The sequence below is a fragment of the Poecilia latipinna genome, unplaced genomic scaffold (genome assembly GCF_001443285.1).
Source record: "Poecilia latipinna isolate Pla-1442-1.1 unplaced genomic scaffold, P_latipinna-1.0 Scaffold2427, whole genome shotgun sequence".
Classification (NCBI taxonomy): domain Eukaryota; kingdom Metazoa; phylum Chordata; class Actinopteri; order Cyprinodontiformes; family Poeciliidae; genus Poecilia; species Poecilia latipinna.
In genome coordinates, this window is record NW_015115043.1 from 77,710 (window position 1) to 90,646 (window position 12,937).

At 38.6% G+C, this 12,937-nt stretch overlaps 1 protein-coding gene across 1 annotated transcript in view; it reads right to left on the minus strand.

Moving 5' to 3' along the window:
• The window catches only part of LOC106937734 (adenylate kinase isoenzyme 5), a gene marked incomplete at its 5' end in the record, with an annotated part of 82,111 nt that extends 71,217 nt beyond the window's left edge, over nucleotides 1-10,894 (minus strand). Inside the window, 3 exons of the mRNA XM_015019391.1 lie at nucleotides 2,681-2,794; nucleotides 7,418-7,590; nucleotides 10,708-10,894. Of these exons, the coding sequence (XP_014874877.1) occupies nucleotides 2,681-2,794; nucleotides 7,418-7,590; nucleotides 10,708-10,894 (474 nt within the window). The remainder of the gene's footprint in view (nucleotides 1-2,680; nucleotides 2,795-7,417; nucleotides 7,591-10,707) is intronic.
• Nucleotides 10,895-12,937: the final 2,043 nt, after the last annotated feature.

A 12,937-nucleotide genomic window follows, 5' to 3' on the forward strand; every position in this document is an offset into this window, starting at 1 on the left:
CTGACGTCAAAGCTTCTCCCTACATCCAGTGACTAGCGCAGGTTGCTACAATCGATAGTAGCCACACAGGCATACCCGCTAGAAGGAAACGAATGCACCCAGTACAGCACTTTCATTCTATTGGCTGAGAGGTTGCCAGGCGACAGTGCATTTTTGTTCCAGAAGCAAGCAGAGAAGGTTTTGTAAGTGAGCAGAGAGTCTGAGCAGAGTCTATGTCTGAGCACGAGGAGAAGTTTTGAGTACAAGCATTACAAGATTTGAGAAGAAAGACATGAAATCCTGATTTCAGACTGAAAATGTGTGCTCTTGGATTATAACTGGTCAGATACTTGAAAAGGCTAAATGAATACCTGTTCATTAGCTGATAATTATTGGACAGTTTGGTAAGAGGATAAGAAAGCAGCAGCAGCAGAGGTAACATGGTGATATGTTACCTCTGCTGCCACAATGAGTGGGATTGGTGTGAACTCATGCCAGCGCTGATAAGGGACGTGACGCACACGCAGTGATGAAACAGCCAAAGTGGTGATGAAGGCACGACACACTTCACACATAAATAAATGAAACTCCAGGTTGCACAGGAGAAAAATACATCTCAATTTGATGCCACAGACAGATAAACCCAAACAAATTAACTATTTGGATGTTGTCCTTCTCAGAAATGTGCCCTGTTTCTCAGCAACAAAAATAAACACTGGATCAAAAATTAAAGCACTTAAATGATTCCCCTGTAAATCAGAGCTGTCACTTATCAAATAAGAGATTTCTGAAATGAAAATGTGATTTTTCTGTTTACTCAGCCAAGCAGAACTTTATCTACAGCGCCAGGAAAGTGTTTTTTGTTTTTTTTATCTTTGTGGTGCTCAGGGCCGTTACTGAGAGCAGTCAGACAGGAAACAGGCAAAGAGAGAAGGGGAGAAAACATGCTGGTCTCAAATCCAAGGATTTCAACTCAGGATCAATACCCTCTGCTCCAGTTTCTACGCCTTTATAAACTTTATATACCTGAGAAAATGGTGCTAATGGTTAAGACAAGTTGTCAAACTGATTTTTAAAAAGTCCCCATTTGATTCTTAGTTCAGCAGAACATTTTTTTATCAGCTGGCGTAACTTTAACTTTGCTCAAAGGTAAGTAGCAGCCTCTAATAATTTAGCTGCTGGATATGGTCGACTTTTCAGACCATTTTGCCAATGTTGTGTAACTAAAAGAGTTTATACAAAAACTTTCCCAAAAATAATCCAAGTATCGTAACCAAAATATATACATTAAAAACTATGAGAAATTCTCCAGATGCACTTTTTGACACATGCATCATTTAACTCTCACAGGCTTTAGCTGTAACCTATGAAGTGTCTTTGAACATGTTAGAATAGGACTATCGTTTATAAGAACATGTTCAGTACATTTTTTACACAAAATCAAATTTAGATAATGAAATGTTAGTCTGACCTCCTTTTGAGCTCCTTTCAGAATGAGCTGTTTTAGGACCTTTAAATTCAATTAAACTACTACAGACCACTGCAGAGCATAGACTCAATGTTTACACTCGCACGTGAAAATGGCTGCAAACATATACACAGTTATACAACTGTACATCTTTGAAAAGCAACAAGAATGAAGCAAGTGATTTCTGGATGGTAAAGCAACAAGAAAATGCTTGTCTTTTCCAGCAGCCATTGTACAATGCATAGCACGGTAAAATTATTTAATTTCATTTGGTTAAGTATTTTTGAGTTGAATTAAAAACAAGCTGACAAGAAGACCCTTGAACTATTGGCTGAGTAGTGGTTCCATAAATCTCGACATTGGTTTTTATATGGTCTTAATTTTTTTTTTTTTTTTTTTTTTTTTTTTTTTTTTGCTACATACCTTTTAATTGGCAGTATTTACAGGGATGTTGGTTGCTCGTTGGGTAGGATTTTTTTTTTCTTCCTTCTTCCTGGTTGGAATTGCAATTTTTTATTTTTTATTTTTGGATATAATGTGAAAACCTAAATAAATACCTAAAAACCAGCTGACCAAATGTGTTGGATCTCTGCTTGGGTTGCCAGGTAACCGGCTAGCCTTCGCTGGGGTTGCTAGGTGAAGGGCAGCAACTGCTGATTTGTTACATTCAGAAGGTTTTTGAAATAGACACCAAAAGACATTAACTTACTGCCAAGAAACGGCTGGATGTTTGTTTGTATTTAAAAACAGTTGAGACCCAAAAAACGTGCAAAATGTGAATTTTGAACCGTTGTTCCCCTTTAAACTTGTAAAGTACCTTCATTGGCATTTCTGCGTGGATATCAAAGCGTCTAAATGCCTTTACAGTGACGCTGTGATGTTGCTCAGCTCCTGATATCAAACGCATTAAATAACCTGTGGGGTTACACAACCCACAGAGCAGCTGATGATGCCGTCCTCACATCTGAGCCAGAAAGCTGGACTGGGACTGCCTCATTTGCATATTTTATTAAGCTTACAGCTCATGTTTACAAGTACGACTTTCTGGTTATTTCTGAACGTTTCCACAGCAACATGTTGTCTTGTAGTCGAGAGCAAGACGGCTTCCATGAAATCCATGTGTGATAACAACCCTGCAGTGATGATTTTTCCTTGCAAGTGATTGAAAAGTAAACGTGGGAATATCATCCTAGAGACAGACGAGGACAGATGGGTCCAATAACAGAGACTCACCTGGTCTTCAAAGGACAGGGCCTGTCCAACGTCTCGCGGGAAGCCGTCTATGACGATGCCGTTGGCGTCTGGGATCTTCATAATCTTCTGTTTGATCTCAGTTATTGTGGTTTCCTGAAAGAAATAACAAAAGCAACATGATTCATGAGTGCCTTCATCCAGTGCCTAAGCTGTTGATGTTTTTTTATTTTTAATAAAAAGCGATAAAAGAGATTCTGCCATATCTGCAGGGCGGTCATTAATTTCTGGATCAATACAAAACAACCGAGAGGGCAGGTGTTTTCCTTAGAGAGAACCATTTCAGCAACAGATTATAAAGAAATAATAATTTACAGTGCTTAAAAAATATTCAGATTCAGAGAGTAGAATTTAAAATGCTGTTGTTAGTTTTTGGTGCGTTCACACTAAACACGTTTCGAGCGTCTGGTTACCTTTCATAGTCTGTGTGGAGGCGTGTCGACGGTCAGTTGCAGCTCATTTCGAGTGTCTAGCGCGGCGCGATTTGAACCGTTTGGAGCGTTTTGAGCATTTGACATGTCGAGCGCGTCCAATGCGTCCGACGCTCCACATAAGCTTTGAACGTAAACCAGGCGCGTCTGACACTCAAAATGCGTTTGGTGTGTGGATGCACCAAAAGTGCACACTCATCAAACTTGAAGCGTCTGAGGTGTTTCTGACGCGCGTAACGCGTCTGGTGTGAACGCACCGTTATAAATCACTTAACGGCTTAGCACCACAATCCATTAAAGATCTGCTGTCGTCATAGCAACCTTCCAGACCTCTCAAGTCTTCTGGTTCTGGTTCTCCTCTGCATCCCCAGAACCACACATGGTAAAGCAGCATTCAGCTTATATGCACCATAAATCTGGAACAAACTTTAAAAAAACCTCCAAAACAGCTGAAAAACCGAGATTCTTTAAATGTAGACTAAAAAGTTTAGAGTCGCTTTTGATTCATTATAAATAAAACAATCAACATTTTGATGTGTAGCGATGGCACTTGACAGTTGTTGCTGAAATGTGCTATACAAATGAACTTAATTGATGAAAACCAGTAAAGTTTGTTGTAGTAAAGTGACAACAGGTGACTGAAGCTGCGCATTTTCCACTGATGTCTTCATCTTTATCTAATGGTTTCTTTAATGGCTGTAACTGCGGCAGAGCGACGACCTCCTGAAGCCAGAGGACGTCAACTTCTCTTAGCATCACTTACTTCCCCATGGCTGGAGGAGGTCAACATGTTTGAACGCATCTCTCTGGGCAGAAAGTAATTTGCAGTATGGCAGAGATGCATGATGCAATGCTCTGCTCTAAAAATAACCCAACTAACCGAGGCGTTTAGTTTCCGAATGGGAGCTGCCATCCATCCATGCAGGGATTCAAACTAATCTAAAGATCAAGATGGTTTCATTGAGAGAGACTGGAAGAGTGAGGAGAAGCGACTCCTCAGAATAATGCGCTGCTGGTTCTAAAACTGCCCTGTTCTCTGCTGAAGATGCAGATACTTCAGAGACTAAGAGAATAAAAGCAATTGTGCTTTCTGTGTTTAATTTTAGAGCTGGCTGTCGACAGTCCAAGAGCTTCCTTTCAGAGGACAGCTGGGATTTGTAAGAGAAAAAGGTTCAGAGACAAACAGCTTCTGGCTGAGTGAAGTGCTGCTTCATCTGAGCTTTCAGCCTTATTGGATCATTTGCAACTTCAGCGCTATTACAGCTCTAATCACATTTAGAAAAATGTGTTTATGTGATGAACATAACTCAAGTTTTTTCCAATCGATCCTGAATAGTGCCTTGTAGAAGTCGCCTCTTTTCACATTTATGACCACAAACATTCATGGTTTTCCAAGAATTTAGAAATAAAAATCTGGAAAGTTCATTTGCGTTCATCCCTCCTTAGTCAACACTGTTTAGAAAAACAACTCCAAGCCTTTCAGGACATTTTCATTAATCATCTTTGTAAAATAACTCAATCTCAGTAAAGCTTGAGCATCTTGACGCATTTCCACAAAAATATCTGTAATTCAACGGTAATTAACAGTAAAACTGTGACAGGAAAAATCTATGAACTATAAATTATTTAAAACTGTTGATCTGATGTACCGGTAAACTAATCAGTGAAAACAATAATTTGCATATTTTACATTTGTACATTAATTTTATAGGTTGTTTTCATGTTTATTTATGGATAAACACATTTAAAACATTTTCTATTGTGGTAAAATATTGACTCCAGCACCATTTTTCATCGTCAAATTAACAACAAGAAAGACATTTAACTGTTAAGGAAAAAACAGTTTTACCTGGAGTTTTATGGTGGATTCTGGCAACTAGAGCTGATGGTGTTTTACCGTAAAAATTATGTTTTTGTTTGTTTGTTTTAACTGTGCAGCATGATGCTGCCACCACATATTCAGAGTAGAAATTTTGTGTTCAGGCTGTAGGGCTGGGTATTAAATCGATTTTATTGATTCATTTAGGTTTTAGTTTGTAAAGATTTAATTTTTGGAAAATCTGGATGTTTTGGGGGGGGGGTTTCATCACGCCCAGGGCGGCCATCTTGCTTTATAAGCACTTTGTTTTTGTTTTGTTTTTATTAAACAGCTTCTGTTTAATAAAATTTCCCCATAACTTCATCTCTGACCTGTCTGTTGCTCAGCAAAAAACCATTTAAAAAACATCTATGGTGTTTTCAGAACAGCTGGATTTATACTGAGAATAAACTACACACAGATGGACTCCACTAACTAATTAGTTGCACTGGGTTTTATCTAGACTTACTGGAGTAAATAGGTTTGAAAACAGATGCACAACACACTTCACTGATTTCTGCAAAACAAAATTAGAAATCTGTGTCTCAATTTTCTGTTTACTTCACCAGCAAGCACATTTTTCTGCTGGTCTGTCAGATAAAAAGCAAATAATGCAGAAATTTCTGGAGGTAATCTGAGAAAATGTGGATTTTTCTTCATACAAGGCACACTCAAATCTTAGCTAACTCCTTATGCAACAACAAGAAACAATGTAGGAATAACTAAAGCCGCAGCTTCGTAATTTAATTCATAAATAAACCAAGACTTACAGTATGACTCGACGCCAAGCAGCCACTTTTTGATTTATGATCGCTGGTTGGCCCACTTTGCTGTTTGCCTCATCTCGACTGAACCGACTAACGTCTCAGACATGTCAGGAGAAGGAAGATGAACGATGAGTAAGGCGGTTAGTGCGGATAATTCATGAGAACCATCAAGCTAAAACGGGCTCTTTATGACAAGGTCCAAGGCTTATGTCTGTGTCACGGCCTTGCAGCGACGGCAACACATCACAAAGTCGTAAAAACCTTCCTCTGGAGATGTTTTCAATAAAAATGAGTGGAGTTACTCCACCTGTTTGGTATTATAATATATGGAGTAGAATATTTTACAATAAGAGCAAACACGATTTATCACTCAGATGGTTTTCAGTATTACCTAGGGCTGAAAAACAATGTAAGCATTTCACTTCAGTTGAGATCAATAACTGATTATTTTTTTTGTTTTAAATGTCTGAAATACTGTCAAACTGCTGATGTGATCTATGCTGTTTTATCCACAGTTTTCACTCCACTTGTGAGGATTTAAGTTGTCTGACAGCTTAGAGCAGCAGTATGTAACTTTTTTCAACATAAATATATATATATTTTTCCCATATTTGTTGAAATTGTCACTTTATTGTGAAAGTACAGTATGAGATAGATAATCTTTGAAAAAAACTGAACTCCTCTGCTTTCTCCCTGTGCTAACTAGAAACAACTAATCAGAGCCAGGGGGCGGGTCTTAGCGCTGTCAATCACCCCCCTGTGTTTCTCTCTGTTATGGTAGAGCTTCTTCCTGATAGCATATCTTGTTGTGAATGCTCAAGCTAGCATAGCCACTGAAAAATGGTTTTCCTGTAACGGTAAGTTGTTTCTCAACCATTAGCACATTTAGCAGCAAGAACGTGATGTTGATTGACAGCACTAAGACCAACCTCCTGGCTCTGATTGGCTGTTTTTGACCGGGAGCTGTGCATTACTTTAGACTGCATTAGCAGTTGGAATAGATGTATTTTTTTTATCTGTCTCATATTATTCTGTCACAACATGGTTGCAGTTTTAACAAAAAAACATTTTTGTAAAAATTCCATACTGCAGCTTTAAGGATGAACTGAAATCTAAAAAGAGTTTCCAAACCAAAAACTAGACTTTAGAGCATAAAGAAAATGTCTCTTGTGCTGCCTGTCAGTTTTGCTGAGCATTTGCCGGTTTAATCTTGGCTGCAGCTGTTTTTATCAAAGGTTCCTGCTCTCTGTTGTTTGAGATGTCGCTCTGAGTTGGTTTTTAATAACAGGTAGAGAACAAAAAACCTCTGAGGTGAAGCCAGTTAATGTCAGACGCTGAACTGGGGATATGTTATTGTGTTGTAATTATGCTAGGTACTCTGTTAGAAAGAGTAAAGCGTAAACAGCCACGGGAGGGGGTCAGCGCTCATTTTCTTCCAAGCGGAGTAATTACCTTAGAAAGATGGATGCTAATAAGACAGATAAGCATCCTCTCTCCCCAGCATGCTTGTCATGCGCCTTCTGCCAATTAGTTCCTCGTTGCATTCATGCTGTGATAACAACCTGACCCGAGTGTCTGGACATGCCGCTTATTTCTCCCAAAATATTTAGTCCATCTCACCCGCCCCCCCGCCAACACGTCTCTGTCCCCGTTTCTCGGCTACCTGCGGCGCCAGCTCGCCGTTGGTGATGATTTTGGCGATCAGGCTCCACTTTCTGTTGCTGGTGGCGTTGTGGATCATCTTCTTCCTCAGCAGCTCGCCCACAGACATGTACTGGAAGCCGTAGCGCTCGGCGATTTTCAGGCTCTGTGTTCCTTTGCCGCTGCCAGGGCCACCTGAGTACAGAGGGAGAGAGAGAGAGAGCTGTTGATGTTTTTGGGGAGGTTTGTTGTCGTGTGTGTGTGGGTGAGTGTGTGTTGGTGAGAGAAATCAGGCCTGTGTGTGTAAGTGTGTGTTTGTGGAGGAGGAGGACATAAAGAAACAGGTACGTGTGAACCTCCTACATTTGGTAAGAAATCATATTTTCTCACCGAATATCTTTGGATTAATGGTGTCAACATTTTCTTATCAACCTAAAGCAGAATTGCAAACATAAAATGATTATATTCCAGCAAAACAAACAGTGATAGACCTTTATGAAGTTGATCATTTGAGTAAAACTGCCTGAAGGTTGATGAAGAAAAACGGAAACTTGAGTAAGATAATTTTACATGCCGAGGGAAACCTTGTGGAAACCTGAATGCTCTTTTTTCAGAGTTTTGCTTCATTTCCATGTTTCTGGAAATCTCTGCTAGAGTTTTTCCAGGTTGAGACTATAGTGTGTCATAAATAAAATAAAATTCAGATGATTAGGTTCCATGGATTGTGTTTGAACGGGCCGCACAAAATGAGTGCAGGGGCCGTAAATGGCCCCCAGGCCCTCCTTTGAACACCCTTGGTCTAAAGAGATTGTTCAGAGATGAATGATAAAAGATCTTCTCTCTGCAAAAGCAAATATTCAACAGGAACATGAATTGTGTTCAGATTAAATTTCTATTGTTTGTCTTTTTTCAGTGAGAGTTTTTAAAATAAAAGATGGATTTACTTTAAGTGTTTTTGCACATTTTTACTAATAAAAATGGCAGAAAATGTTGTTGATCTGATAATTTTGTGAATTTCACAAGAGTCTGGACTGTGAAGGTATTTATTTTTATTTTTCCTCTTAGGGATTCAGACAAGCATGTTTTGTTTATAGTTGGTAGGAAAATCAAAGTCTGTTTGAAAGCCACAAAAAGCAATAAATAACAGCGAGATAAATTAAAACTATTAATTTCCATTTGCATGATTGTTTGATTTCCTCGTGTCTCTTTCTACCGCATTGTGTCATGCGGTCACAATGCGGTCATTATGACCACATGACACAAAGCTTCAGGAAAATTATGTTTACCGGGACTTCAGTATCCATTTGATTTGTTTTGATTATTTATTTTGGATATGTAAGATGTCTTCCACTTAAAGTTTGTTGATCTTTGACATCGTGTTCTTGCATTATTACCATTTCACTACTTGCAAATGGTCTCAAAACAACAATATTATGATTTTTTGCAGTAACGTCTGGGGTAATTTGTCATTGTGACAGGTCCTTTGTATTTGCATTTTGTAATTCTTCTTCACATCCTAACATCCTCCTCACAGCTAACAGCTTTCTGCAAAACCTGACACACAAAACATTCACATGATCTTCTGCAGAGGTGGCAGCAGCTGCCATGCTGCTTTTCCCTTCAAAACCGGGGCACAGCATGCTCTTAAAGCGACGGACAGGGACTGGCTTTGTGCTGCGAGGACAAACACCCATCAGCCGCTCCACAGGGAGCCATTCAAAAAAAAGAGCTTCAAGAAGAGACCGAAGTTGTTTTCTTGCTTCTTCTTGATTTTTTATAAACCGACTTGAGGCTGCGTTTGAGCTAAGGTAGGTTGTTGTGGAAATGATTAACAAGATAAATGAGATTATTTGACAGCTTAAAGCAGGCACGCCAAGGAAATCAGATTAGGAGTGTCAAACACACTGAGGAACATGAAGCAAGATCAACTCTGATGATACAAACGTAGAGAGCTCGGATACCAGGAAATGGACTTAGATTCCTATCCAGACCACAAAGTTCTACTTCAGCATCTTTGCATTTCTAAATCCTTTAATATGAAAGCACTGAGCATCGTTTGCAAGGGAGAAAATCCTATCTCATTATCGGTGGGGGGACCATGAACAGGGGAATTTCTTAAGATCAACTTTGGGGGGCTTGGCAAAGTTATAGTGAAACATCATGTAAAAGGTGGATTAAAAAGTTTTTTGATGTGTTAAAGCTGCAGGACCAAAAATGACTATCAAGTGGTAATGCACATCAAACATGTGTTTTTGTCAGTAAACAAATTTTTGAGAATTGTAGAAGTCAAACTCATATTGAAATGTTTTGATATTTGGTTTGGTTCAGTGTCACTGATCTAATCTCTGCTACACCTTTACAAACACTTAAGGCTTTAAATAAAAACAAGTTTTAATGAGTAACTCCATTTAATAAAATTCCTCATAAATATAGATTTTTCCATGTCCTGGATGCCTAAGAACCTATAGAAATAACAAATATCTGGGAAGTACCATAACTTAAACTTAACACTTAAAGCACCAGGGCTTTTATTGAAAAATATCCTCATGTTTTTCTACTTATTTTTTGACACAAATGGAACCCCATATAAAGGCTCTACACTGATTGTAAGAAATAAAGGCATAATTTTCTGTTTTTCTATCTGCTCTTTCTCTCCTCTGCTCCCTCCCGTTTCAAACTCTTCTCATTAATATCAGTTAAAGGGCTAAATATGATTCAAATATTTCCTACCTTTGACAAAAAAGCTCAAGTCTATCAGAGCAATGTAACCAGTTATGCTTGTTTTGATTTCCAAGGCAGTTTATCATGATTCAGCCGAAGTAATGAAATAACGAACTGCAGTCTGATTTTTATTGTTAATGTGTTTCTTCCTGTTGAGCAGTGAGAGTAAATAAAATGTGTTACACGTCTTTTGCTTTAAGTTTTTCCTTACTGAAGAGTGTTTGTACTGCCTAGCCACAGCTAGCTCCACCTTCAGCTGCTGTTGCTCCTCCTACACGTTGGACTGAACCATTCCTTCAGAGATGGCGGGGGGGCCTAAAAAATATTCTTATTTGTTTTCTTTGATGAATGGCGGATTCATTTAGCTCTTTGTTTCTTTCGCCTTTTCATATTGATGTTGTTTAGATTCAAATGTTTCTTTTATGATTTCTTTGTGGGGACAATTCTAGACTTTTCCAAGATATTTTCCGACGTCTCCGGGTTTTCCGCCCATGACCGTTTGTGACGCAACACACACTCACACACCTTTTCTGCTTCTCATCTGACGGAAAACACGCTGTGAATGTTGGCGTTTTGGCAGCGCTCCCTTACCGATGACGAGGATGACTTTGGGTCGCGGCCTGGACGGGTCGAACACCTCGTACTCCTCGATGAGCTCGGCCGTCTCTGACAGGTCCGAGTCGCTCTCGATGGAGAACTGGCTGATGGGAGGGAGGCGGTCATACCGTCTGTAGGGGAAGTTGGGGCTTTCGGGCAAAACTGTGGCACAAAGACAGCAACGAGATTATATGAATTCAGATTTCTGAAACAAAGTTATGTTTATACATCGATAAACGACTATTCCTGAAACGTCTAAGTCGTTTTAGGAATTGATGAGTTGACTTTACAGTAAATTAGAGAGAACAACATATTAGCTACCTATGCTAACAGAACTGCGTTGCTAATATTCTGTGTAGCATATCTATGTTTTAACAGTTTACTTCATTTAACAGAGTCAACGGGCTAATTTATCAGAAGACTAGATTATGACTGATACAGGGAGCAGACAGAGACTTCACTGTCTCTGTCTGCTTGCACTAGCAAGTTTACTGCTTGCTAGTGCCATATATTTATAGTGAACATTATCTACAACCAGTATTCACACTAACAGTGAAAATTGTCTGAATGGCCAATCAAGTAAAACTTGCATAACTAAGCAAAACAAGATAATTCAGTTTCTGGTGTTTTAAGTATTGAATACATATCTGTCACAACATTAATGCTATTAATAAATTTACAAATTACTGATACAATCTGCTACCTTCTACTTTTATGTTCTACTCTACAAAACTATTACTACATTTTGAACTTTTGTACATTTTCCCACATTATAACCACAATCCTCAACACATTCTAATGAGATTTTTAGTGATAAACCAACACAGAGTATAAGTGAAATAATCTGCCAGTGGAACTAGTACTTTTTCATCAATATTATAAATTATTGACTTATAACAAACTTTCATATTTTGCTAAAAAGTTATTTGTAAGTTAGTATTCTAGAAATAAGACAAAACTATCATATTTGTTAAAATATCATAGTCCATTAGACCAAAAATTCTTGTGTTTTTGCAGTGGCATAAATCAGACGGGAGGCAGGGATGAAATTAAGACATCAGAGCAGATTTTCCTTTCCTCAGGCTTTTGAAACCTGGCAGATATGAGCTTCAGCCACAAGCTCCATTTATCAATAACGCTCATCTGCCAGCAGCTCTGCTCAGCAAAACACTGCCGCTTTCAGACTTTCTTTTTCTTGAAATCGAAAACCTGCCGGTCACTGCTTTTCTTATTTGTATGATCTTTTGTGGCATAACCAGAATAACTACAGGTATTTTTTTTTTACTTGCTCAGACACAGACAGGATGTTGCAGATCTTTGTTTTCAAAGCAGCAAAAATACCATACTTCGGAAAATAAGAAAGGAAGCGTTAAAGTTTAAATAAAAACATTAGCCTGCCGATTCTGACTCTGTGTAGCTGAATTAGATTTTGCCTTGCAAATTTCGACCAGGTTTTGCATAAACAGGGATTTTCCGCACTGCATCCACCTGCACAGGGTTATAACTGTAATTGATAACCGCTGAAAGGGCAGCAAAGATTACAAAGATTACTGATTAACTGCACAAGTTTGTCTCCAGTGAAGCGAGTTCATTCACGTTGGCAATTAAATGCACACTGTTTCTGAACAGGAAACGGCTTATCTGAAAAAATAAAAAACAAACAAAAAAAACCCCAAAAACACCAATTTTGCAGCGAGAGCTCAGGTGTCTCACTTTTGGCACTTTTCAGAGCGTGAGAGTGGGTGACGCACATGGATACACATCACATTAGAGCCAGCGGAAGAAACCTCTTATTCTCCGTCCTGTACTTCAAAGGAAAACACAAAAGCCTGAACAGAGGATCTGTGAATGAACTCCTCAAGATGCTCTGCAAATGTCAGCACCCTTCACCGTTAAAACACGGAGCAGAATGGGATGCTTTTAGCTTTCTTCAAAAGAAAAACATTTTATTTCTTACTTTTGCGTACATTTCATGACAATTTTTTGCTATTAAATTAGGTATTAGCTGTAAAACATTTTACTTCTTTTGTCAGAACTAGGAAGCATTCATGTCCCTTGTATTTCATCACAATTTTTCATATTACAATCATGAATTTAAATGTGATTAATTGTAATTTTATGAGAGACCTAACAGTAGCACATGACTGTTTAGTGATTAAATAATGATGCGTGACTGTCCTTGCTGCATCACATTGAGTTTTTCTTTTTTCTTTTTACAAAGCGT